The sequence below is a fragment of the Microcaecilia unicolor genome, chromosome 2 (assembly GCF_901765095.1).
Source record: "Microcaecilia unicolor chromosome 2, aMicUni1.1, whole genome shotgun sequence".
NCBI classification, from domain to species: domain Eukaryota; kingdom Metazoa; phylum Chordata; class Amphibia; order Gymnophiona; family Siphonopidae; genus Microcaecilia; species Microcaecilia unicolor.
In genome coordinates, this window is record NC_044032.1 from 259,749,836 (window position 1) to 259,777,490 (window position 27,655).

A 27,655-nucleotide genomic window follows, 5' to 3' on the forward strand; every position below is an offset into this window, starting at 1 on the left:
CAGTGCTGTTCTGCCAGATCCTCGTCAGTATGTGATGCCCAGATTTGCTTGCACCCTCTTACCTTTTCGACATTGACTGATGGTAATCTTGTAATCAAAAGGGTGCCCATTTTTAATCCTGTTTTGTAAAGGTAATATAGGCCACTATGTTTCTTTATAAGAATATAAGAGTAAGCATAGTGCAAGTGGCAGATGAAGTTCAATGTTGACAAGTGCAAAGTGATGCATGTGGGTAAGAGGAACCCGAATTATAGCTACGTCTTGCAAGGTTCCGCGTTAGGAGTTACGGATCAAGAAAGGGATCTGGGTGTCGTCGTCGATGATACGCTGAAACCTTCTGCTCAGTGTGCTGCTGCGGCTAGGAAAGCGAATAGAATGTTGGGTGTTATTAGGAAGGGTATGGAGTCCAGGTGTGCGGATGTTATAATGCCGTTGTATCGCTCCATGGTGCGACCGCACCTGGAGTATTGTGTTCAGTACTGGTCTCCGTATCTCAAAAAAGATATAGTAGAATTGGAAAAGGTACAGCGAAGGGCGACGAAAATGGTAGTGGGGATGGGACGACTTTCCTATGAAGAGAGGCTGAGAAGGCTAGGGCTTTTCAGCTTGGAGAAGAGACGGCTGAGGGGAGATATGATAGAAGTGTATAAAATAATGAGTGGAATGGATCGGTTGGATGTGAAGCGACTGTTCACGCTATCCAAAAATACTAGGACTAGAGGGCATGAGTTGAAGCTACAGTGTGGTAAATTTAAAACGAATCGGAGAAAATTTTTCTTCACCCAACGTGTAATTAGACTCTGGAATTCGTTGCCGGAGAACGTGGTACGGGCGGTTAGCTTGACGGAGTTTAAAAAGGGGTTAGATAGATTCCTAAAGGACAAGTCCATAGACCGCTATTAAATGGACTTGGAAAAATTCCGCATTTTTAGGTATAACTTGTCTGGAATGTTTTTACGTTTGGGGAGCGTGCCAGGTGCCCTTGACCTGGATTGGCCACTGTCGGTGACAGGATGCTGGGCTAGATGGACCTTTGGTCTTTCCCAGTATGGCACTACTTATGTACTTATGTACTTATGTACATACTGAGTCAGACCAATGGTCCATCTAGTCCAGTATCTTGTTTCCAAACCGTGGCCAAGCCAGGTCACAAGTACCTGGCAGAAACCCAATAGCAACATTCCATACTACAAATCCTGGGACAAGCAGTTGTTTCCCCATATCTGCCTCAATAGCAGACAATGGACTTTTCCTCCAGGAACTTGTCCAGACCTTTTTTTGAAACCCAGATACACTAACTGCTTTTACAACATCCTCCGGCAAAGAGTTCCAGAACTTAACTATTAATTGAGTGAAAAAATATTTCCTCCTGTTTGTTTTAAAAGTATCTATGTGTAGCTTCCTTGAGCGTCCCCTAGTTTTTGCACTTTTGAAACGAGCAAAAAATCGATTTACTTGTAAAGATTTTGTAGACCTCAATCATATCTCCCCTCATCTGTCTGTTTTCCAAGCTGATGAGCCCTAATCTCTTTAGTGTTTCCTCATACGAGAGGAGTTCCATCCCCTTTATCATTTTGGTTGCTCTTCTTTGAACCTTTTCCAATTCCCAGAAGCAGTCTATGCATAAAACTTACACCTGCTCTGAAAAAGGTTGTGTATGTTTATTTTGTAAAATATGCCTGTACTTCATCACTGCCCAAACTACACCCCTGAGGATTTCTCTGTACAGATCTCATAAAAGTAGATGCACTTTTTCTGTAAGTTTTTTGTGTTTTTTTTTTAAATTTTGTTTTTACATGTGTATGTGCTCATAAAATTTTAGAAAAGCCCTTTGTGTGTTATAGGTTTCACTCGTGGGAACCACTTTATAAAATTAACCTCTGAGTGACTCTTCTTTTGCTTGTGCTGCTGCAGGGAAGTCAAACCTGATGGATGCCATCAGCTTTGTGCTGGGTGAGAAAACAAGCAATCTTCGAGTGAAGACACTGAAAGATCTCATCCATGGGGCTCCTGTTGGAAAGCCTGCTGCCAACCGTGCTTTTGTCAGCATGGTGTACGCTGAAGATGGTGGTGAGGAGCGCACCTTTGCCCGCATCATTGTTGGTATGTGGCAATGTGTGGCCCTAACCCTAATAAGTCTGTGGGTCAGGGGTATGGGGATTATGTGTGTGTGAGAGGTTTCTTTGGCTGCAAGTACTGTTGGGAACTGAGGTGCTATTGGACATCTGCTGCACAATGTTTGCTTTATGTGGTTTTAAATAGTTTTTACTGTATTTTGTTTTCTCTGTATTATAATGCAGTTTCTGTCTTATCATTATTGAGCTTTGTATGTCTTTTGTTGGTATTTATGCTAGTACATTTGAGTAGTAATAATATTGTGCCCAGGATTTAATTTCTGGGTAGCAGCCTGGAACTTAAGGGTTGATGCAGAAAGCTACTGGGCAGAAGTGCACAGTTAACAAGTGGTCAATGCTCTTTTTACTGGACACACAATGCAAAAAGGGTTTCGGTGTTGAAGTTAACTTGCATGGTAGACATTAGCACACTGCATATTAAAATGCATGGTGAGGAGGCTATCAGTTTTTGCTGCAGTGCAGAGAAATTTTCAGCTGTGCACTGATGTTTACCAGGCAATTTAATGTGAGAAATATATCACCAGGTCTGGGTTGGAGTAGAAGGTTAGTTGAGGGGATTTTAATGCCCCCCCCCCCCCCCGCCCTAGCTTTCTGCATTGGCCAATTGTCCTTGGTGTAAACACTTCTTGACCCTTACCCCCTGTCTAGGGGCCCCATTCCACTGGCCCTCCAGATCTGCTTCTTTAAGGTATGTGATGGGGGAAGTAATGGCCACATTGCCATCTTGAAAAATGGTGGCATATGACTCCATGCAGTGCACCCTGGGACAGACTGTGTAGGATCAGGCTGCTAAGTAAGAGGTGTATTTTTCTTTATTTGGGAATCTGGACTGAGACTTGCAGTTAGGATGTGCATCGTAGGGTCAGATCCTGCCATTTTTCAGATGGCAGTGTAGAGGTAGGAGTTACAGGACATCACTCAATGGGGAGTACCAGAGGGGGCTTTGGAGTTCGGATGTGACAATTCTTAATGTTCAGGCAGGGGGGTTGGGTCATGGGGAGAGAGTGGGTGCTGCCAGTCACTAGGGATTTTGTTGTTTAGGGAGGGGGGTGCCGACCCAGTGATGTTGTGTTTTTTTTTTTTTTCTATTTAAACAAATTTTTAAATGTTACTTTTCCTATTTAGTGTATGAACCAATTGCCACTCATGTACTGACAGGGGAACATTTTGCATTGAGCAGCGGATTTCTGCTGTGTGGTTTAAAAAAAAAAAAAAAAAAACCAAAGCACACTTTTTATTGTAAACCACAGAAATTACTACTACTGTTTAGCATTTCTGTAGCTCTACAAGGCGTACGCAGCGCTGCACAAACATAGAAGAAAGACAGTCCCTGCTCAAAGAGCTTACAATCTAATAGACAAAAAATAAATAAAGTAAGCAAATCAAATCAATTAATGTGAACGGGAAGGAAGAGAGGAGGGTAGGTGGAGGCGAGTGGTTACGAGTCAAAAGCAATGTTAAAGAGGTGGGCTTTCAGTCTAGATTTAAAGGTGGCCAAGGATGGGGCAAGACGTAGGGGCTCAGAAAGTTTATTCCAGGCGTAGGGTGCAGCAAGACAGAAGGCGCGAAGTCTGGAGTTGGCAGTAGTGGAGAAGGGAACAGATAAGAAGGATTTATCCATGGAGCGGAGTGCACGGGAAGGGGTGTAGGGAAGGACGAGTGTGGAGAGATACTGGGGAGCAGCAGAGTGAGTACATTTATAGGTTAGTAGAAGAAGTTTGAACAGGATGCGAAAACGGATAGGGAGCCAGTGAAGGGTCTTGAGGAGAGGGGTAGTATGAGTAAAGCGACCCTGGCGGAAGATGAGACGGGCAGCAGAGTTTTGAACCGACTGGAGAGGGGAGAGGTGACTAAGTGGGAGGCCAGCAAGAAGCAGATTGCAGTAGTCTAAACGAGAGGTGACAAGGGTGTGGATGAGGGTTTTGGTAGAGTGCTCGGAAAGAAAGGGGCGGATTTTACGGATGTTGTAAAGAAAGAAACGACAGGTCTTGGCAATCTGCTGGATATGAGCAGAGAAGGAGAGAGAAGAGTCAAAGATGACCCCAAGGTTTCGAGCTGAGGAGACAGGGAGAATGAGAGAGCCATCAACAGAAATAGAAAACGGGGGGAGCGGGGAGGTGGGTTTGGGGGGGGAAAATGAGAAGCTCGGTTTTGGTCATATTTAATTTCAGGTGGCGTTGAGACATCCAGACAGCAATGTCAGACAAGCACGCTGAAACTTTGGTTTGGAAGCAAGGTGAGATATCAGGGGTAGAAAGGTAGATTTGGGAGTCATCAGCATAGAGATGGTAGGAAAAGCCATGGGATGAGATTAATGAACCAAGGGATGAAGTGTAGATAGAAAAGAGGAGGGGACCAAGAACAGAACCCTGAGGTACGCCGACAGGCAGAGGGATAGAAGTAGAAGAGGATCCACCAGAGTGAACACTGAAGGTGCGGAGGGAGAGGTAGGAAGAGAACCAGGAAAGGACAGAGCCCTGGAATCCAAGTGAGGACAGGGTATCAAGGAGTATGCTGTGATCGACAGTGTCAAAAGCAGCGGAAAGATCAAGAAGAATGAGGATGGAATAGAGACCTCTGGATTTAGCCAGTAATAGGTCATTGGAGACTTTAGTAAGCGCAGTTTTGGTTGAGTGGAGAGGGCGAAAACCAGATTGTAGTGGGTCAAGAATAGCATGTGAGGAGAGAAAATCAAGGCAGCAGCGGTGAACAGCACGCTCAAGTAATTTGGAGAGAAAAGGAAGGAGGGTCGGTAATTAGAGGGACAAGTAGGGTCGAGTGAAGGCTTCTTAAGGAGAGGTGTGACCACAGCATGTTTAAAGGCAGCAGGGACAGTCGCAGTGGAAAGTGAGAGGTTGAGAATGTGACAGATAAAAGGAATAAGAGCAGGAGAGATGGCATTAAGAAGGTGGGTGGGAATGGGATCAGAGGAACAGGTGGTACATTTTGAGGAAGAAAGGAGAAGTGTAGTTTCCTCAATAGTAACTTCAGGAAAGGAGGAAAGGGAATGAGGGGAAGGAGAGAGAGGGGAACGGACTAGTGGAGGGAGAGGTGATGAAGTAGAGAAAGCAAGGTTTATCTTTTGAACCTTGTGAAAGAATTCAGCAAGGGTCTGAGGAGATAATGAAGGGGGAGTTGGGGGAGGGGGCACCTTGAGGAGAGAGTTCAATGTGGTGAAGAGAAGTCGAGGATTAGAGCCAAGAGAGTTGGTCAGTTGGATATAATAATCCTGTTTGGCACGTAAAAGAGCAGATTGGAAGGAGGTCAGCATGAACTTAAAGTGTAAGAAATCAGCAAGGGCCCGAGATTTCCGCCAGAGGCGTTCGGCGGAACGGGTACATGAACATACACAAGATTAACTTCAATAATATAGCCACTATAACTACAAAGGTAACACATTCAGTGTGGTTTGGTTTTTTTTTTTTTTCAAAGCTGTTTTTGCAAAATTAAAACAAAAATACAAAGTAATAAACTTCAAGAACAGCGAAAACAGAGCAGAAGCATCTTATATCAAATTACCCTCCCATCACCCCTCCCCTATCCCAAAAACCCCATAAGGCCTCCCAGTTATATCTATACAAGGAACTCCAATAGGTTACCAAATATATGCAGTCAGCACCCAGCAAATGCCCAATCGTGGATCAGTTATTGTTACCTGATCTCCAAGTATGATAACAATCCCAAATACGATGAAACTTAGCAAGGTATCTAATCAGTGTGAGCGTTTCAGATACCAGTTTGACCTTATTTTCATTCAATTCCGAAGCACCCAATGAGTTGCTATAATGTTTTACTTGTAGATACACCGTTATGTTTTTAATACCGCAATAAATTACAGTCTTGTGTCACCGTTCATATATAGTACATGCAGTGCTGTTGGTGCACTTAAGAGTCCCTACGTTTTCAGCCATACAGTCTAATCAAGATAAGATGCACAGTAAGAAATAAAAGGCCATGTCAGACTAAGGTTAGCAGGGTCATGACTGAGAAGGAGCTACTTAAAAGTGTATTTAAATTGAGGCTGTAATGTAATTACATTAATAAAAGGGCCCCTAAGTTCTCCCCAAAATATAGTGCATTCAGATCTAGGCTTAACGTGTTGTAATGCAGGATTTTACTGTGTGCTAACCCAGATTGAATACAGCACCTCTTGGGAGCATTCCCTCAATCTCTTATTGCAGTTTGTGTGTTAAAAATACCTGCAGGAGGTTAATGTGGGACTGTTTATTGCCTCCTGTTTAGGAGGCATTAAGTGCTCCTGTGTTAGTACATGCTACCTGGCTTGCGTAGAGTTAAGTGTAACCTGCTAGCTGGCTAACATTACCACACCCACTCTCTACCCGTGCCACGACCTCTTAGTGAAAAATACTGAAAATGAAATAAAAACCCTTTAGTAAAAGGGCCCATAGGCGGTCGGTGGCCCAACTGTTTGGGGAGGCTAAAGGGGGTGGGGCCAGGGGCGAAGCTTACATCCATAATTGTCTGACAACACACAAAAAAAAGTTAAAATAGTCACAATTAATACCTTTTATTAAATTTAGATATTAGATATGTATCATATGTCAAAGAATAAAGTGGTTGCTCAAAGCATATACTAACCACAATCGCTCAACTGCAAAACACTATGCACAACTTTGTGCAAAAACACACTCAGAACCTTACTTTACCATAAATATTACACTGGGCAGACACTAATACCCCAATATACCATCCATATGGAAAATGCAGGCCATCAACAATTTGAAACAAGGGATCATAAGATCACAATTCTCTTGTAGAGCCACAAAACACCCTTTTAGGGTGGATAGTGTTCACAATGAGCTCCTTTTATTAACGACCATATATAGATCCTTCAAGAGGTAGTGTGTCATGATTTAGGCTCTATACCCTTTCTGATGTTTTGGTGCCACCTCAGTAAGGCCAACACACAATCTCTCCAAAACACTATACACAAACTTGTGCAAAAACACACTCATAACCTTACCAAACCATAACAGCACTAATTCCAAGGACAGGACGAGCTACAACCTTATGCGTGGAAAGGCAGTACTATAATTACACCGGGCTCTGAAACACCAGTACACAACCTAGTGAAACAAAAACAAAACAAAAAGGGCTGCAAATACTACACACTAGCAGAATACTGCATCTTGATCATGCATGAAAAACACATGACACGACAGATATGAGTGGAGGAGTGGCCTAGTGGTTAGGGTGGTGGACTTTGGTCATGAGGAACTGAGTTCGATTCCCAGCACAGGCAGCTCCTTGTGACTCTGGGCAAGTCACTTAACCCTCCATTGCCTGCCGCATTGAGCCTGCCATAAGTGGGAAAGTGCGGGGTACAAATGTAACAAAAATAAAAAAATATGAAGGCAAAATACTGAACTGGAAAGTTACCTTAAGAAGTCAGACTCAGCATGCAGCAATACTAGAAAAATTGAAACTTGCATGCAAAATATCACAGATCCACATTTTCAAAAGCTGATATATTCCAATTAATAAATTCGGAACAAAAAAATGTTTTCTACCTTTGCTGTCTGAGCATTTAGCTTTTCTATTAGCTTTGGTGCCAGTGTCTTCTGTTTTATGCAGTGTCTTCTTTCCATTTGATATTTTTTCTCTCACCATGTCCACCATCCTTCTGTGTCCTTATGCGTCCTGCCTACCATCTGTAACCCTGTCCCTATCCTTTCTCCAGTTTCAACATCTTAAATTGTTGTAGCCCTTAAATTCAGCAATTTTCCCTCCATCCATATCCAGCATTTCTTTTCACTCCCCTCCATCCACGTGCATCTACTTCTGTCTTCCCTCCCCTCCATCCATGACCAGCATTTCTCCTCTCTCCCTTCCACTCCATCTGTGTGCATCTCCTTCCTTTGTCTTTCCTTCCCTCCATCCTTGTCCAGCATTTCTCTCCCCCTGCCCTCCACTCCATCCATCCATGGCCAGCAATTCTCCTCTCCCCGGCCCTCCCCTCCTCTCCAGCGATCTTTTTTTTTTTTCTCCCCCTGCCCTCCCCTTCTCTCCATGTCCAGTGATCTGTTCTCTCCCCCTGCCCTCCCCTCCATATCCAGTGATTCTCCCTGCCCTCCCTCAGCTCCCTGACAGCCCTCCTCTCTGTTCCTTCCTGCCCCCCCCCCCCCCAAACGTTTAACACTTTTACTGTCCGTGGCAGAGATGTCAGTAAAGAAGAAGGCACTGCAGGCCTCCAGCTTCTCCCTTCCCTCTTCACACAGTGTCCCGCCCTTGCGGAAACAGGAAATGCATCATCGGAGAAGGTGGGACAGTGTGTGAAGAGCGAAGGGAGAAGCTGGAGCCAGAGGCGAGCCTGCAGTGCCTTCTTCCTCACAGATGTTGCTGCCACGGAAGGTAAAACACCCGCGTGAGGGGGAGGGGGGCTGCCGATCGGGGAGCTGAGTCGGGAGGGAAGGAGCCCTGCGCTTGTCAGGGCAGCAGGGGAAGGTCACGGTTGGGCTGTGGAGGCTTAGCCTCCCCAAGCCTCTTATACGGGACGCCTATGAAAGGGCCTCTTCCATATCATCATGCTGATCAATCCATAGACTGGTGGGTTGTGTCCATCTACCAGCAGGTGGAGATAGAGAGCAAACTTTGCCTCCCTATATGTGGTCATGTGCTGCCGGAAACTCCTCAGTATGTTCTCTATCTCAGCAGGTGGTGGTCACACACACAGCAGCAGCTCTGGCTAGGCCTCCAAGCCTAATTTTTAGGTTTTGTTGAGTGCCTGGGGTTGAGGGCTCTTCTTGAGCAAGTGCAAACCTGGTGGCGCCAGGTCCCTCCTTTTCTCCCCCCTCCCGCTGGCTCCGTTTGAAAAAAAAAAAATTTTTGAACGTCCTTAAAGGCGTTTATTTCGACGTTTATTTAAACGTTTATTGCAGCTACTCACTGGGACACCAGGTCGTTACAGCTCGGAGCGGACAGCAGGTAATTTTTACCTTTTATAGCGGGCAGGGGGGTTCCCCGATTGGTCTCCACGTGGCCTATGGCGTCGGAGGGCGAGGGCGCAAAGAGTCGCTCCCCGGATCGCGTGTGCGCTTCCAGAGGGGATGCGGGGGTCTTAAAGTCTGATTCGCCCTTGTTGGGTGACAGTTTCGTGATCGATGAGTGTCCCGGTCCTTCCTCCGGTGTGGCGGTTTTTCCCGCCATAAACGCCCATCCCCCGCGGCTCGCCTCCGCCATATTGGCCGGCCACGCGGCTCGGACGGCTTCTTCTTGGGCCGCCCTTGAGGTGGGAGACATTGATGCCATGAACGCCCTTAATTTGGGCGACGGCACAAAAGCGGCTAAAGTTAAGCGCCGTTCTTCCCGCGCGGCTCCTTCGCGGAGTGTCGCGCCGGACGCCATCTTGGATGCGCAGCATGTCTCTCCCCCGCTCTTGCGAGCGCCGGTTGAGGGTGCGTCTAGGGCTGTAGCCCAGGCTGCGGAAATGCACAGTATGCGGGGTTTCTCCCCCGAGTTTGTTTTGCTGCTGCATCAGGCCTTCCTTATGCAAAACGCTGCCCCTGCTCCCTCGTCTGGTAAAGAGGTTGAGGCCCCCGGAGGTAAACGCCCTCAGGTTGATTCCCAGGCCTTGGAGGACTTTGTCTCCTCCGATGTAGATGAGGGCAGCGTATCTGAGTTCTCCCAACGGTCCTTTGCGGATTCTTTGGAGGAGATGGATCCCCGCTCGGATGGAGCGGATGACCCCTCTGCAGCGCGGCTCTTTAGCTCAGAGGATTTGCCCAACCTGTTAATGCAGGCCATGGGCATTTTGAAGATTTCCTCTCCAGAGGACGTCTCTCCCTCAGCCCCTGTTGGCTCTGCCATTATGCTGGGGACGAAGCGCCCGCATAGAACCTTCCACGTGCATGATGCCATGCACACCTTAATTTCGGCTCAGTGGGATGCCCCGGAAGCGAGCCTTAAAGTGGTTAGGGCTTTGTCCCGCCTCTGTCCTTTGCCTGAAAGTGAACGTGAGGCCTATCTGTGGCCTACCGTGGTTTCTTTAATCACTGCAGTGACTAAGAAAACGGCGTTGCCGGTGGAAGGTGGCACGGCCCTATAGGACGCCCAAGACAGAAGATTGGAGGCGGCCTTAAGGTCGTCCTTTGAGGCGGCTGCTTTAAGTTTGCAGGCCTCAGTTTGCGGCTCCTATGTGGCCAGGGCGTGCCTGACTATGGTGCAGCGGGCTTCCCCCTCGGATCATTCCTTGAGGGCTGATTGGCCGGCCCTGGAATCGGGCTTAGCCTATTTGGCAGACTTGCTGTATGATGTCTTGAGGGCCTCAGCTAAAGGCATGGCTCAGACAATCTCTGCGCGGCGGTGGCTTTGGCTGAGGCATAGGTCTGCTGACCTCGCCTCTAAATCCCGCCTGGCTAGATTGCCTTTTAAGGCAAGCTGCTCTTTAGGGTCGAGCTGGACAAAATCGTGACCGATCTCGGCACGTCTAAGGGCAAGAGGTTACCAGAGGTCAGGCTCGGGCTAGTGCTCGCCCCGGTACCTCCAGAGGACGGTTTTCAGGAAGCCCGTCGGTACCCGCCCGGGCAGGTCGGGCTCCTCTGCCCCCTCTTCCTTCAAGAGGAAATTCTCCCCCAAGCAGCATTCCTTTTGCAGAGACCGCCGTCCCGGAGGTGCTCCCTCCGGTCCTCCCCTAGGGTCTCGTACCCAATGACGGGGCCTTGGTCCACGCCCCAGTGCAGATTGGAGGACGGCTGTCCTCGTTTCTGGGCGAGTGGATAACTATAACTTCAGACGCTTGAGTGCTGGAAGTCATCAGAGACGGCTACAAGCTAGAGTTCTGCCGACCCTTAAGAGACGGGTTTGTACTCTCTCCCTGCAAGTCTCCGGTCAAAGCTGTGGCAGTGCAGCAGACCTTGGACAATCTGATCCGCCTGGGTGCGGTCGTTCCGGTGCCAGAAAATCAGCTTGGCAAGGGACGTTACTCCATTTACTTTGTGGTACCAAAGAAAGGAGGTTCTGTACGGCCTATCCTCGACCTCAAGGGGTCAATCAGGCTCTTTCGCATGGAGACCCTCCGCTCTGTTATAGCGGCAGTGCAGGCAGGAGAGTTCCTGGCATCCTTGGACATCAAGGAAGCGTACTTGAATATTCCCATCTGGCCTTCTCATTAACGCTTTCTGCGTTTTGCAGTACTGGCCGACACTTCCAGTTCAGAGCCCTCCCGTTCGGGTTGGCTACTGCTCCGCGGACCTTCTCCAAAGTAATGGTCATCGCGGCCTTCCTGAGGAAGGAAGGAGTACAAGTCCATCCTTATCTGGACGACTGGTTGATCTGAGCCCCCTCTTATGCAGAGTGTGGCAAAGCTGTGAACCGGGTGGTTGCTCTTTTGAGCTCCCTGGGGTGGATCATCAACTGGGAGGAAAGCCAGCTGCGCCCAACTCAGTCCCTGGAGTATCTGGGAGTTCGATTCGACACCCAAGTGGGCAGAGTGTTCCTGCCAGACAAGCGGATTGTCAAGCTTCAGGCTCAGATGGACCAGTTCCGTAGTAGCCTCTCCTCTTCGTGGCTTGGGACTATGTGCAGCTGTTGGGCTCTTTGACGGCCACGATGGAAGTAGTGCCCTGGGCCAGGGCTCATATGAGACCACTACAACACTCTCTGCTGCAGCGCTGGACTCCGATGTCGGAGGATTATGCTGTGCGCCTTCCCTTGGACCCAGCAGTGCGCAAGGCGCTGAGCTGGTGGACGCAGACAGACAAGTTGTCTGCAGGAATGCCTCTGGGGACCCCGGAGTGGATTGTTGTCACGACGGACGCCTCTTTGTCGGGCTGGGGAGCCCACTGCTTGGGAAGGACAGCGCAGGGGCTCTGGTCTCCTGCAGAGGTAAAAGTGGTCTATCAACCTCCTGGAACTCAGAGCCATTCGGTTGGCGCTTTTGGAGTTCATCCCGGTACTGGCGTTGAAGCCTGTACGGGTCCTGTCGGACAATGCCACGGCTGTGGCCTATGTCAACTGCCAGGGAGGTACCAAGAGCGCCCCTCTAGCCAAGGAGGCCATGAATCTATGCCAGTGGGCGGAAGCGAACCTGGAACAGCTGTCAGCGGCCCACATTGCCGGAGTCATGAATGTCAAGGCGGACTTTCTCAGTCGCCATACCTTGGAGCCCGGAGAGTGGCAGCTATCTGTTCAGGCGTTCTTGGACATCACGAAGCGCTGGGGCCAAGCCGAGCCTAGATCTGATGGCGTCATCGGCCAATTGCCAAGTGCCGCGCTTTTTCAGCAGAGGACGGGACCCTCGATCCCTGGGAGTAGATGCTCTTCTCCAACAGTGGCCGACACAAGAGCTTCTCTATGTGTTCCCGCCCTGGCCCATGTTGGGCAGGGTGCTAGACCGGGTGGGAAAGCATCCGGGCCAGATAATCCTGGTGGGTCCGGATTGGGCCCAGACGTCCCTGGTATGCGGACTTGATCAGGCTCTCAGTGGACGAACCTCTGCGACTGCCAGTGGAGCAGGGCCTGTTACATCAGGGTCCCGTGGTGATGGAGGATCCCTCCCCCTTTGATCTGCCTGGCTATTGAGCGGCAGAGTCTGAGGAAGAAGGGCTTCTCGGACAAGGTCATCGCCACTCTGCTGAGAGCGAGGAAGCACTCTACTTCTACTGCTTACGCCAGGGTTTGGCGTACCTTTGCAGCGTGGTGTGAAGCAGGTTCACTTTCTCCATTTTACTGCTCCAATTTCTTCAGTGCTGGCGTTCCTGCAAGAAGGTCTGGAGAAAGGCCTGTCGCTCAGTTCCCTGAAAGTCCAGGTAGCGGCCCTGGCTTGCTTCAGGGGCCGCCTGAAGGGTGCTTCCCTGGCTTCGCAGCCAGATGTGGTGCGTTTCCTAAAGGGAGTTAATCACCTGCGCCCTCCTCTGCACTCAGTGGTGCCTGCGTGGAATCTCAAACCTGGTGCTAAGAGCCTTACAACGCGCCTTTTGAACCCTTGTCGAGGGCATCTCTGAAAGACCTGACGTTGAAAGCAGTCTTTTGGTGGCTATCACTTCAGCCAGAAGAGTTTCCGAGCTCCAGGCACTCTCTTGTCGAGAGTTTTTTCTGCAGTTCACTGAGGCAGGAGTGACTATTCGCACAGTGCCTTCCTTCCTACCCAAGATTGTTTCTCGCTTCCATGTGAGTCAGCAGCTCTGTCTCCCTTCCTTTCGTAGGGAGGACTACCCAGAAGAGTGTTCTGCTCTCAATATCTGGATGTGAGACGGGTCATCATCAGATACTTGGAAGTGACCAATGATTTCCGGAAGTCGGATCATCTGTTTGTCCTGTTTGCTGGTCCTCGTAAGGGTCTGCAGGCTGCTAAGCCTACAGTGGCAAGATGGGTCAAGGAAGCCATTGCAGCGGCTTATGTGGCTGCGGGGAAGGTGCCGCCTATTCAGTTGAAGGCCCACTCCACTAGACCTCAGGCGGCCTCGATGGCAGAGGCCGGGTCCGTTTCCTTGGTAGAGATTTGCAAGGCGGCAACTTGGGCGTCGGCCCATACCTTCTCCAGACATTACCGCTTGACTGTGGCTGCTCGGGCGGAGGCCCGGTTTGGAGCTTCAGTGTTGTGGTCAAGGGATTCTATGTCCCGCCCTGGATGAGTACTGCTTCGGTACATCCCACCAGTCTATGGATTGATCAGCATGATGATATGGAAGGTAAAATTATGTATCATACCTGATATGTTCTTTCCATTAATCATAGCTGATCAATCCATAGCCCCTCCCAGATATCTGTACTGTTTATATTCTGGTTGAAATTTTAGGTTCAAGTTTAGTCTTCAGTTACTTCAGGAGGACTTCGTGTTCAAGTTTTTTTCACGTGGATTCTTCAAGAGTTGAGACGAGTTTGTGTTACAGTGAGCTGCTGCGTTCCTCTCCCCTCCGTTTTACGGGGCTGGATTGAGACTTAAATTCTGCCGGCACTCCCTCCCGCTTCGTGCGGCTGTAGGGCAGCTTTGATACCCCTCCCCGCTTCGGCGGTCTTAGGGTCAGTCAGCTCCTCCCGCGGTTGCGGTTGCAGGATAAGCCAGATCCCCCCCCGCATCGGCGGGGTTGGTGTCCCTCCCCCGCTCCGCGGGGATGAGCTGGACGGATTCCCTCCCCCACTTGTGTGGGGATGAGCTGGGTTAATTCCCTCCCCCGTTTCGGCGGTGGTGAGCTGGGCAGAGTGTCCCTTTGTGGGTGTAATTCTCTAAGTGCTGAGTCCTGCGGATGGAGCTTTGATATCGACATACTGAGGAGTTTCCGGCAGCACATGACCACATATAGGGAGGCAAAGTTTGCTCTCTATCTCCACCTGCTGGTAGATGGACACAACCCACCAGTCTATGGATTGATCAGCTATGATTAATGGAAAGAAAATTATCAGGTATGATACATAATTTTACCTTAGGTTGGTTATCTGTAGCTAGGAGCAATTTAAAAAAAAAAAAAAAAACCCAAAGCACACTTTTTATTGTAAACCTCTGACCCACTAATCCTATATATAATTTGCACCTCCAATGTTCCATCGCTTTCTGGCTGCCTGGGTTCGTAACATTTCATGACGTCAGCCAGCCTCCAGCGTTCCATCCGCCCTCTCGTCAAAACATAATGACGGCAGAGGGCGGAACAGTGAGGAGGAAGGGAACGCTGGAGGTGAACTGACATCAGGATGTTACCAACCGGAAGGGAAGCCAGCCAGGCCAGCCAGAAAGCAATGAGGTACAAAGGAAGAGAAAATCGCGGCATATTGAGGGGAGAGCAGAGCAGAATTGATGGACATGGATGGGATGGGAGGAGAGGACAGGAGAGAAGAGAATCGTGGGACACGGATGGGAGAGCAGGGAAGAGGAGAATTGCTGGAGATGGAGGGGAGGGCAGGGGAGAGACAAAAAATTGCTTACAAGAAAGCCTTTCTAGGGCCCGTTTCATTGTTGAGGAAATGGGCTGGGTTCCACTAGTAATCTTTATAAGAAAAAAAAAAAGTGGTTGGCAGGCAGGCAACCTGATTCTTTTCTAACACACCCCCCCCCCCCCCCTTGAAACAACTGAGGAAAAGTGAATTTAAACCTAAATAGCACCCCCACCAAGTGGCAATTCACCAGTTACACTCTTTCCATCTTGGAAGTCTCACTTTAGTACCAGCAAAACTCATGCAAAGTATGCAAACTTCTGTTCTTAAGGTAGTGCGATGCATTGTGACCTCTGTATTAAAGATAGTAAGGAGGCTGCTATTTTATGTTTTCTTATAGGCAGTTCATCGGAGTATAGAATTAATAGCAAGGTGGTGCAGCTGCAAGAGTACAGTGAAGAGCTGGAGAAGCTGGGGATCCTTATCAAGGCCAGAAACTTCCTGGTCTTCCAGGTACCAAAAGCAGAGTGGGGAGCATACTTGCATAGCACGACTCAGTCTACAACATGCATTTTTGTTTCATTTATTAAAAATATTTATAGACCATTCAGTTCAGTGAACAAGCTGAGATCCGTCATCATTAAAATGATAAGGCTAATTTTATTTATTTAACTAGCAGCACACTGCAGTAGATAACATGCAAGAATGGAGCACTAAGGGCTAATTCTTATTCTGCTGGAGTGCAAGATAAAGATTCAGACCTTCACTGGGGTGGAAGAGATGCTTCTTATAAGATCCAGCTCCTGAAAAGGCTGCAGCAGGAGTGATTACATACTTTGTAGACTGGACTGAGGCAACAACCAAATGATTTGCTTTTAAGGAGCGGCTTGAAAGGGAGCTTGGAATTCCGTTCTTAAAAGACCTTGAGAATAAAGACCAAACAGCAGAGGCAACCACAGAAGCAAATAACAACAGTGGAAATTAAGGACAGTTAGCAGACTGGCTTCAAAACATACATATATTTTCCACAGTGGTAAACTTAGACCTATCCCAAAGACATTCAGATATGTGACTGTCCAAATAAATCTTTGAAAAGCCCAACATGGCCAAGTTTCAGGAGTATAAAACACGACAGCTAATTGGATTGTTTTTTGTAAGTACAGGATATAATATATAATGATGCATAACCACCAAAAAACAAGAGACAGTTGGAATCACAGTAATAAGTAATGATGTAAGCTGCTAAACAGAATCTAGAGGAACCCCTTCTACTGGTAGGGAGTCAGATAGAAAAAAAAACAAAGTTAAATAAAATTACAAAGAAAGTAATAATGCAAAAAGAAAAAAAAATTAATGATAATTAACCTGGGCTATCAAAGAGGACTGGCAGACAGGACCTTGTTGCAAACAACCTTACATGTACCAGGAAAACCGTTTGGTTACAGACCTCTCGAGATACATGCTTGAATAAAAACATACAAAGAGTCCAAACTGATACAGATGTAAAAACAAAATCCCAAAACTAAACATTGATTCCGCAGAATTGTTTGATAAAGCAATTGATCCTGGTCACAGCGCTTTTGTATTTAAAGGAGCAGTTTAAATTGGTTTGTCCTCTTCAGAGAGTACTGGTGCTCATTCTGATGCCCATCCTTGGTTTTTAATCATCAGGGTCTGCCATGCATTCACCAGCATTAGTGGCAGCATTTTTAAAGAGCTGTCTTTTGGTATATTTAAAAATATTAATAACTCCAGTGTGTATCATGTTTAGACTTTTGTGACAAGTCCTTAGTGTTGTGGTGGGGAATGATTGTTTAATTTGGTCTGTTTGTGTGAGGGGGAAGGTGTGTCTTTTTTTCTACACTTAAGAGCAGTTTTATTATTATCTACACAGGGATTGCTTGTGCTGGTTACACCAGAACCATACTGAACTATAGTTGGTCTCTATGCACTCATCCACTGGCACGCCCACCCATCCCATTTCACCACCTCCAGTGAAGGAGATTGTGTGCTGGGAGCAATTTTGGGCACCCTTCCTTATTGCGGCCACACTGTTTGCACAGCACTTGGTTCATTGCATCGAGAGCTTCTCTGTTTGGAGTCCTTTTTTTTTTTTTTTTTTAAGCGTGCAGGTAATTGGTAATACTTTTCCTTATCCTCCAGACTAGCCCAGACTGTATTGAGAGGGTCCTCTTTCAAAGGGCGCACTAGTGTTTTTAGTGTGCACTAAAAATAAGCATGTTCTAAACGTTAGAGACACCCATATATTTCTGTGGGCGTCTCTAGCATTTAGCACACGTTAATCAGCGTGCACTAAAACATCTAGCACACCTTTGTAAAAGACCCCCTGAGTTAGGCACTCCTATCAGCAGATGGAGGCTAAGAATTCCTGACTGTTGAGTCAGCTTGTAACTGTGCTTTGCAGTCCCACAAGAGCCAGTATTTCTTAGTCTCAAGTAGTTGGTGGACATGGCTGTGCAGTCTTGGTTGGTCTGGTAAGCCTAGAACAGTTTGTAGGGGGGTGGGTGGGTCTGTTTTATTGTTCATTTTGAAGGGGAAAAAAGTCTTAATAGTGTGTAGGTTTTCAGTTTTTCTCTTGCTGCTCTACTTAGGCTTGTTTGCTGGCAGTTAGTGCTGAGATCCACTAGGATCTCTGTTGGTCACCTGAGTGTCTCATCCCCGAGGCATATCCCTCCCCTTTATCTGCTTCTTTTGAGGGCCAAAAGTTGTTGAGATTGATTTGTGCCTGTGTGAGGGTGCCTTGAATGCAATGGGGCATTAACTGCACTCTTTCATTAAGAAAAACAAAACAAAAAAGCATAAGGAAAGAGAGTCAGGGACATTCTAACATGCTGTCTTCTCGCAGTATAATTGCTGTCCTCAGGTGCAGGTTGGTCAGTGCTGCGGTCTCTGGAGGATTGTGGGAGTTGTTTAGTTGGTGCAGCAGTGGGCGTACAAGGCAGAGCGAGGCACAATGAACAGTGACAGACTCTACAAACTGCTTGTGAACATCAGAGTGAGCCTGTAAGTATTGCAGCTCTATGGTGGGAGCTGGAATGGCTTTGGCAGTGGTACCAGATTCACTGCTAGTGTAGGGGTCCTGCAGCTCTCTTTTTCTGAAAGTAGTTGTGGGGCTGTAATGGCGACAGTCTGGTTTTGGAGGTAACCGCTGCCATCTTGGATTCTGCCGGTATTTCAGAACGGCCACTATGGCTAGAAGTGGTGGGTCGTTCCTCGGGTGCTAGTAATTGGGGAAAGCAGGGGGAATTGTCCTGGGTGGATTTTATCTTGGCAGTGTACAATGCTTTTATGTGTAAGGAAATCCGTGGGGTCAGTTTTGGAACCAGGGACTTCTGGAGAGGACCTTCCCTAGTAAAGAGGCAGAGGCTAGATTGGGAAGAAGAAAACGTTGAAGAGCTGCTGGACACGTGCGTTCTGAATTGCGAGGATAATCAGGCTCTGGACTTTGGAAATCAGAAGCTAGGAGAGACCATGGGGAAGTATTCCTGGATGGAGAATTTACCACCAGGAGTGGATTCCTCTGTAGTTTGAGTATTTCAGAGAGAGAAACTACAGGAGCTCATCTCCCAGGTTTCCTTAGTTCATGTTGACAATACCCCTAGCACTCCTGAGCCCTGCAAAGTGGATCCACTACCGAAGGTATTCAGAAGTCTAGTAAGTCCTTCCTATGCATCAAGATTTTAAGGATGTTATCCAACACAGTGGAATGCCCCAATGTACGGTTTAGGCTGGCAAGTTCCATGATTCGTCTGTATCTGATTGCTGAGCAACATAGAGTCACTTTGAGACCCCTGATAGATGCTGTGGTCTCAATGGTCACTAAATAGACTACTGTTCCTATAGACGGGGTCGCAGGATGGAGACCTTTCTGAAACAGGGATTTGATGTGGCGGCCCTGGCGGTTGAAGCAGCAATTTGTGCAGATTTGGTAGCTGGGATGTGAGGGACTTTTGGGTGGGAGGGCTGATAAGGTGTCGGCAAGGCTTAAAATGATTTTGCCTTGGTAGATCAAGAAGTTGCTATGATTGAGGTGGGGTCCGCCTTTTTGGCAGATGCACTTTATGATTTACTCAGTACCGTGAGTTGGGATTGCTCCTACCCTGACACCCCCACTGGACCACCAGAGACTTTAGGCAGACTGGGAGGGGGAGAGGTTGGGTCTTGCCTTGTTGAGTTGGGGTGGGAGGGAGATCAGAAGGGAGGCTATGTACATCTTGGTGGTTGTGGTGCCATATTTGGCCAAAACCTGGACGTTAACTGGGCACTGGCTGATATTTATTTTTAATTTTATTTATTGGATTTGATATACTTCTATGCTGACGAGCAAGAATCAAGCAGTGAACATGTCTGTAAAAAGGAAGGAAATGAAGGGAACTACCAGAGTAATAGATAGGAAAGTAAACTCTCATGCCATAGGGAAAGAAGGAAAACGGGTAAAACGAGGGTGATTACTATAGGCAAGAGGGGGAAGGGTCATGGAACGAAAGGTGGTCACAAACCCACTTCAAGTGACACCCCTGAAAGCCTGACTAAAGAGCCCGTTTTGATTGCCGATTTTAATCAGGGCAATGATACTCTGCATACTCAGTTTATTCCAAAAAGCAGGCACAACAAAGAAAAAAGTGTAGTTTGGGTAGGTTGTTGTCTTGCCTGCCAAGACCATCTATGGTTATTTAATGATTGCGGGATATGACTGGACTGTAGAGTATGGTAAGGGCACTAATGATGGAGGTAGACCAACAGAAGGATCTTATACTGAATTCTAGAAGATACGGGAGCCAGTGGTGATCTTTGAGGAGGGGATGATACTTTATCTAATTCTTGGCACGGCCTATAAGACAGATGGCAGTGTTTTGCAATGACTATAATGTTTTTGGGAGAGGACTGAGGGATCCTGTGTATATAATGTTATAATAGGTCTAATTTAGTAATAATCTGTGCTAATACAAGAGCGAAAGAATGGTCTAACGCAGTGCAGCTGTCTTAGGGTAGAAAGCCAGATTTTAGGACAGATGCTATTGTGGATCAAAGGATAATTGGGAATCGAGTGTAAATGGGGAAACTTCGGGGACTATTTCGATCCTATATCATTTTATTCTGGGAAGCGGGTTTATAAATATCCATATAAGCAACTCTGGGAGCAACATTTGGAGTGTGAGCTGAGTGTGAGTGGAAGGCAGTGTGTTTGGAAGTGAAAATATCTTTGATATGTGTGCTTCTTAGAGAAAGATTATACAGTGTTGACTCAATAGTATGTTTCCCATGGTCTCTGATCTTTCTTGGAGATGTGGCCTTCAAAAAGGGTCCTTTTTTCATATTTGGTGGACATGTGGGAAGATTTAGGAGTTTTGGCAAGGGGTTACAAGGAGGATATCCTCTACCTTGGGCATTGTTTTTTCCATATGGCCCTAAGTGGTGTTTATTGGCGTTGGGTTAATAGATGGGGCCCTAAGTAGCAATGTCACCTTAACCGTATGTGTTTGGCAGCTGCCAAAAGTATTATTGCTTCTCATTTGAAGCAGACAGAGGGACCAACATTGCTGGCTCTTGAAGTTAACCCTTTTTGGGGACTTGGATAAGTTTACAGATCACAGACTTGAGCATTATGCATCTTCGGATGAAGAATGAGTCCATTTGGATGTGTACTGAATGCTACTTAGAGTTGCTGGGGGGGGGGTGAAGGGGAAGGATGGGGAGGGGGGGGTTGGAGGGTTTCCTAGTTGAGTGGTTTGATTACTCTGAAAAATCCACTGAGTGCTCAACAATATGTACATCATATTGTTCTTCTGCGAGAGGGAGAGTTGGGTTGGGGGGGGGGAATGGAGGTAGGTGCTTGCTGGATGCTCATGTCTTTCTTAGTTGTGATTTCCATATGTTTTTGTATTGTTTTCATAAAAAATGTATACAAATTCAATGTTATAAAATCATAAGTGTCCAAGGCTTGTGCAGATGAAGGCAGAGCTGATGGGGACACAGCCCACATGGATGGGAATGTGGATAGAGCTTATGGGACAGGGACAGACTTTGTCCTCTTGTCATTGTCTAGTGAATGACTGTTGTTTCAGAGAGAGAGAGGCACTTAGCCCATGGATAAACTAAAGTTCAAAATGGTGCTCGGTTAACTCCCCACAACCACTAACTTTATGTGGTTGCTCAACTGGTAGTCAGACTAAAAATTGGCACTAATTGGCTAAACTTCTGCTCAGCACTCCCAGACCACATACTAACTAGCTGGTCTCAGTGTGGGTGGTTAGAGGGGATATTTAGCAGCATTGTTCAGTTAAGTGCCACTGAATATCCCCAGATGGCCTGCACAAGCACTTTAAATGTCTACTCCTACTGACTAGCTCCAGTTTGCATCTACTCTGCATCTGCAAGTCACTGGAAGCTCTTGTTCTCTACCTCCATCTGCTGGTTGGGGGATACAACCTACTGGTTTGGACTGGTCTAGTGAGAATGAAAGTAAGGAATTAGCAGGTAAGATTAAATTTCACTTTGTCTATTTGTTATTCATTGAGGGGGTCTTTTACTAAAGATTAGCTTGAGTTATCTGCAGCAGGACCCACAGGAATAAAATGGGACCTGTGGTAGATAACTCAAGCTAATTTTAGTAAAAGACCCTTTGAGTTTCTTGGTCCTTTCATGATTTTATGCCCTTGATGCAGGTAGTTGCTGAAGCTTGGCCAGGACAGGCTTTCTCAAGATTTGTTTGGACTTTAACATCTCTGAGGCGTGTTAGATGATTTTAAATGGACCACTGTAGAAGTAAAGACAGTCTGCTACTTGTCCTTGTTATCCTCTGCTGCTGTTTGCTTGAAATTAAAGGAGCAAACCTTGGGCTATTGGTAGTCACTTGTTTGTATAAGCATATTGTTGATTAGAAAAATGGGGTGAAAAGTTGAGATATCATGTATATATTTGTAAATGGGTTTTTTTTTTTGTAAATTTATTACCCACTTAAGATGGCTATAAGTGAGAAATAAATTGTTGTACTTCTAGTATGGTAGTGCACTGGACTTTCTCCCCCTCCTGTCTTTCAGGTGCAGTGGAATCCATTGCCATGAAAAATCCTAAGGAACGTACAGCTCTTTTTGAGGAGATTAGTCGCTCAGGAGAGCTGGGGCAGGAGTATGACAAGAGAAAGAAGGAAATGGTGAAGGCTGAGGAAGACACGCAGTTCAACTACCACCGCAAGAAGAACATTGCTGCTGAGCGCAAGGAAGCCAAGCAGGAGAAGGAGGAGGTGAGAAGAGGGGGCCATGGTTAATGGGAAGCATGAGATGCATTATCTCACGCTTCACCTTGGCAAAAAGAAGGAATCTGTGCCTGTAGGGTAAGACCGAAGCATCAGGATTTGTGGCACTATGTGATAACCCCTTCTATTTGTGCAGGCAGAGCGGTATACCAGCGCCTGAAAGACGAGGTGGTGCGGGCACAAGTACAACTTGCAGCTTTCAAGCTCTACCACAATGAGAGTGAGATTGAGAAGCTGAACAAGGAACTAAGTTCCAAGAATAAGGACATTGACAAAGACAAGAAGCGCATGGATAAAGTTGAAGACGAGCTAAAGGACAAGAAGAAAGAACTTGGCAAGATGATGCGGGAGCAACAAACCATCGAAAAGGAGATCAAGTAGGGGTCTCCAGCTGTATTCCTGCTGCTTTCATACTTTTTTTTTTTTTTTGGGGGGGGGGGGGACAACGGGAATGTGTGAAGATTAATGGAAGAGGAGTAGTACTATTGCCACATCTTCCTTACTAGTGAAGGCTGAAGAGTCCTGTGGCTATGTAACAGCTACAGACAGTGGTTAGCATTGATTAGTGCACTAATTTGAAGTTTCTTCTTTATGGTGTAAATTTGAATAGTCTTGGGTTGGTTTGAGTTTACCAAATGGATTAGAAAGTGATTGGGATTGGAGGGCTAGGTGTCTGAATTGAACCAAACCCATTCTTCCGTAAAGTGCACTTGCCACTGCTAGCTATTGCCATTGTAACAAGTACAGATATACATAAAGGTGTGGTTCTGCTAGTAGATGATGTTGCTGGGAGCTAGTTTTCCTGTGATTGGTGGTCTGTTTATGTGACTGCCTTAATTTTTTTTTTCTTCCTTGTTCAGGGAGAGAGGATTCAGAGCTGAATCAGAAGCGGCCACAGTACATCAAGGCAAAGGAGAACACCTCACACAAGATCAAGAAGCTGGAGGCAGCTAAGAAATCGCTGCAGAATGCACAGAAGCAGTATAAAAAAGCGCAAGGGTGACATTGATGAGCTGGAGAAGGAGGATGCTCTCTGTGGAACAAAGCCCGGCAAGAATTGAGGACAGAATGGAGGAGGAAAGCAGAGTCAGGGACGGACCTCACGCTGGAAGAGAATCAGGTACTATAAAGGAGGGGAGGATGGAAGAGGAGGCGGAGGGCTGGGGGGGGGGGGGCATGCATTCGTTTATTGATATTTTTCTCCCTTTCCATATAAAGTCTTACACTACTGCAAACTTGGTCAAACCCCATTCACTGTAGTTTACAGTAAACATCCATCACAAGCACAAAACAGACAAATTTTGATATTATACAATAATTTAAACAATCAATACTTACAATTACTGAAGCTTTTGTAAAGAAATAAACTGAACTGTTTTGAAATTTTCTAAAATCCTCATCTCTAAGTTCTACTGGCAGTGGCCCACTACCGATAAAGCCATAGTAGGTTGCAGATAACCTAGCCATGTTCAAAGCAGGTTAGGTTCAAAACAGTCTAAATATACAGACTGAGAACAACATGCTGTCAAATAGTCAGGAGCTCCATCAGCATCCCACAAAGTTTGAAATGAATTTTCCATATCATCAAGCTGATCAATCCATAGACTGGTGGGTTGTGTCCATCTACCAGCAGGTGGAGATAGAGAGCAAACTTTTGCCTCCCTATATGTGGTCATGTGCTGCCGGAAACTCCTCAGTATGTTCTCTATCTCAGCATGTGGTGGTCACACACAGCAGCAGCTCTGGCTAGCCTCCAAGCCTAATCCTTAGGTTTTGTTGAGGCCTGGGGTTGAGGGCTCTTTTGAGCAAGTGCAAACCTGGTGGTGGCCAGGTCCCTCCTTTTCTCCCCCCTCCCGCTGGCTCCGTTTAAAAAAAAAAAAAAAATTTTAAACGTCCTTAAGGCGTTTATTTCGACGTTATTTAAACGTTCATTGCAGCTACTCACTGGGACACCAGTTCGTTACAGCTCGGAGCGGCAAGCAGGTAATTTTTACCTTTTTATAGCGGGCAGGGTTCCCCGATTCTTCTCCTCGTGGCATATGGCGTCGGAGGGCGAGGGCGCAAAGGGTCGCTCCCCTGATCGCTTGAGCGCTTCTAGAGGGGATGCGGGGGTCTTACAGCCTGATTCGCCCTTGTTGGGTGACAGTTTCGTGACCGATGAATGCTCCCGGTCCTTCCTCCGGCGTGGCGGTTTTTCCCCGCCATAAACTCCAGCCCTCCCCGCTCCTCGCCTCCGCCATCTTGGCCGGCCACGCGGCTCGGACGGCTTCTTCGGGGCCGCCTTGAGGTTGGAGACATTAATGCCATGAACGCCCCTTAATTTGGGCGAGGGGCACAAAGCGGCTAAAGTAAGCGCCGCTCTTCCCGCGCGGCTCCTTCGCGGAGTGTCGCGCCGGACGCCATTTTGGATGCGCAGCATGTTTCTCCCCGCTCTTGCGAGCGCCGGTTGAGGGTGCGTCTAGGGCTGTTGCCCAGGCTGCGGAAGTGCACAGTCTGGGGGGTTTCTCCCCCGAGTTTGTTTTGCTGCTGCTGCATCAGGCTTTCCTCATGCACAACGCTGCCCCTGCTCCTGATAAAGAGGTTGAGGTTCCCAGAGGTAAACGCCTCGGGTTGATTTCCAGGCCTTGGAGGACTGTGTCTCCTCCGATGTAGATGAGGGCAGCGTGTCTGAGGTCTCCCAACGGTCCCTTTGCGGATTCCTTGGAGGAGACGGATCCCCGCTCGGATGGAGCGGATGACCCCTCTGCAGCGCGTTAGCCCAGAGGATTTGCCCAACCTGTTAGTGCAGGCCATGGGCATTTTGAAGATTTCCTCTCCGGAGGACGTCTCTCCCTCAGCCCCTGTTGGCTCTGCCATTATGCTGGGACGAAGCGCCCGCCTAGAACCTTCCACGTGCATGATGCCATGCACACCTTAATTTCGGCTCAATGGGATGTCCCGAAAGCGAGCCTCAAGGTGGCTAGGGCTATGTCCCGCCTCTATCCTTTACCTGAAAGTGAACGTGAGGCCTATCTGTGGCCTACTGTGGATTCTTTAATCACTGCGGTGACTAAGAAACGGCTTTGCCGGTGGAAGGTGGCACGGCCCTAAAGGACGCCCAAGACAGAAGATTGGAGGCGGCCTTAAGGTCGTCCTTTGAGGCAACTGCTTTAAGTTTGCAGGCCTCAGTTTGCGGTTCCTATGTGGCCAGGGCGTGCCTGACTATGGTGCAGCGGGCTTCCCCCTCGGATCATTCCTTGAGGTTGATTGGCCGGCCCTGGAATCGTGCCTAGCCTATTTGGCAGACTTGCTGTATGATGTCTTGAGAGCCTCAGCTAAAAGGCATTGCTCAGACAGTCTCTGCGCGGCGGTGGCTTTGGCTGAAAACATTGGTCTGCTGACCCACGCCTCTAATCCCGCCTGGCTAGATTGCCTTTTAAAGGCAAGCTGCTCTTTGGGGTCGAGCTGGACAAAAGCGTGACCGATCTCGGCACGTCTAAGGGCAGAAGTTACCAGAGGTCAGGGCTCGGGCTAGTACTCGTCTCCGGTACCTCCAGAGGACGGTTTTCAGGAAGCCCGTCGGTACCACCCGGGCAGGTCGGGCTCCTCTGCCCCCTCTTCCTTCAAGAGGTTTTTCTCCCCCAAGCAGCATTCATTTCGCAGAGACCGCTGTCCCGGAGGTGCTCCCTCCGGTCCTCCCCCAGGGTCTCGTACCCAGTGACGGGGCCTTGGTCCACGCCCCAGTGCAGATTGGAGGACGGCTGTCCTCGTTTCTGGGTGAGCGGACCACAGTAACTTCACAAGCTTGGGTGCTGGAAGTCATCAGAGACGGCTACAAGCTAGAGTTTCTGCCGACCCTTAAGAGACGGTTTGTACTCTCTCCCTGCAAGTCTCCGGTCAAAGCTGTGGCAGTGCAGCAGACCTTGGACAACCTGATCCGCCTGGGTGCGGTCGTTCCGGTGCCAAAAAATCAGATTGGCAAGGGACGTTACTCCATTTACTTTGTGGTACCAAAGAAAGGAGATTCTGTCCGGCCTATCCTCGACCTCAAAGGGGTCAATCGGGCCTTGAAAGTGGAGACTCTCCGCTCTGTTATAGCGGCAGTGAAGGCAGGAGAGTTCTTGGCTTCCTTGGGCATCTAGGAAGCGTACCTGCATATTCCCATCTGGCCTCCTCTCCAACGCTTCTGCGTTTTACAGTCCTGAGACGACACTTCCAGTTCAGAGCCCTCCCTTCGGGTTGGCTACTGCTCCGCGGACCTTTTCCAAAGTAATGGGGGTCATAGCGGCCTTCCTGCTACAGGAAGGAGTACAAGTCCATCCTTATCTGGACGACTGGTTGATCCGAGCCCCCTCTTATGCAGAGTGCGGCAAGCTATGGACCGGGTACGTAGTTGCTCCTTTTGAGCCCTCCCTAGGATGGATGCATCAACTGGAAGAAGAGGCCAGTTGCGCACCGACTCAGTCCCCTGGAGTATCCTGGGAGTTCGATTCGACACCCCAAGTGGGCAGAAGTGTTCCTGCCAGACAATCGGATTGTCAAGCATTCAGGCTCAGGTTGACTAGTTCCTAGTAGCCTCTCCTATTCGGGCTTCGGACTACGTGCAGCTGTTGGGCTCTATGATGGCCACGATGGAAGTAGTGCCCTTGAGCCAGGGCTCATATGAGGACCACTACAGCTATCTCTGCTGTTGCGCTGGACTCCGATGTCGGAGGATTATGCTGTGCGCCTTCCCTTGGACCCCAGCAGTGCGCAAGGCGCTGAGGCTGGTGGACGCAGACAGTCAAGTTGTCTGCGGAATGCCTTCTGGTGACCCCGGAGTGGATTGTCGTCACGGACAGACGCCTCTTTGATGGGCTGGGAGCCCAATGCTTGGAAGGACAGCGCAGGGGCTCTGGTCTCCTGCAGAGGCAAGTGGTCTATCAACCTCCTGGAACTCAGAGCCATTCGGTTGGTGTTTTTGGAGTTCATCCCGTTACTGGTGTGAAGCCTGTACGGGTCCTGTCGGACAATGCCACGGCTGTGGCTTATATCAACCGCCAGGGAGGTACCAAGAGCGCCCCTCTAGCCAAGGAGGTCTATGAGTCTATGCCAGTGGGCGGAAGCGAACCTGGAGCAGCTTTCAGCGGCCCACATTGCCGGAGTCATGAATGTCAAGGCGGACTTTCTCAGTCGCCATACCTTGGAGCCCGGAGAGTGGCCAACTATCTGCTCAGGCGTTCTTGGAATCACGAAGCACTGGGGCCAGCCGAGCCTAGATCTGTTGGCGTCATCGGCCAATTGCCAAGTGCCGCGCTTTTTCAGCAGAGGACGGGACCCTCGATCCCTGGGAGTAGATGCTCTTCTCCAACAGTGGCCGACACAAGAGCTTCTCTATGTGTTCCCGCCCTGGCCCATGTTGGGCAGGGTGCTAGACCGGGTGGCAAAGCATCCCGGCAGG

General features: G+C 48.2%; 1 protein-coding gene across 1 annotated transcript in view; it reads left to right on the plus strand.

Moving 5' to 3' along the window:
• The window catches only part of SMC1A (structural maintenance of chromosomes 1A), a 96,662-nt gene that overhangs the window by 548 nt on the left and 68,459 nt on the right, over nt 1–27,655 (plus strand). The window contains 8 exon segments of the mRNA XM_030194028.1: nt 1,915–2,103; nt 15,361–15,473; nt 22,021–22,243; nt 22,379–22,613; nt 23,101–23,221; nt 23,223–23,261; nt 23,263–23,321; nt 23,323–23,356. Of these exon segments, the coding sequence (XP_030049888.1) occupies nt 1,915–2,103; nt 15,361–15,473; nt 22,021–22,243; nt 22,379–22,613; nt 23,101–23,221; nt 23,223–23,261; nt 23,263–23,321; nt 23,323–23,356 (1,013 nt within the window).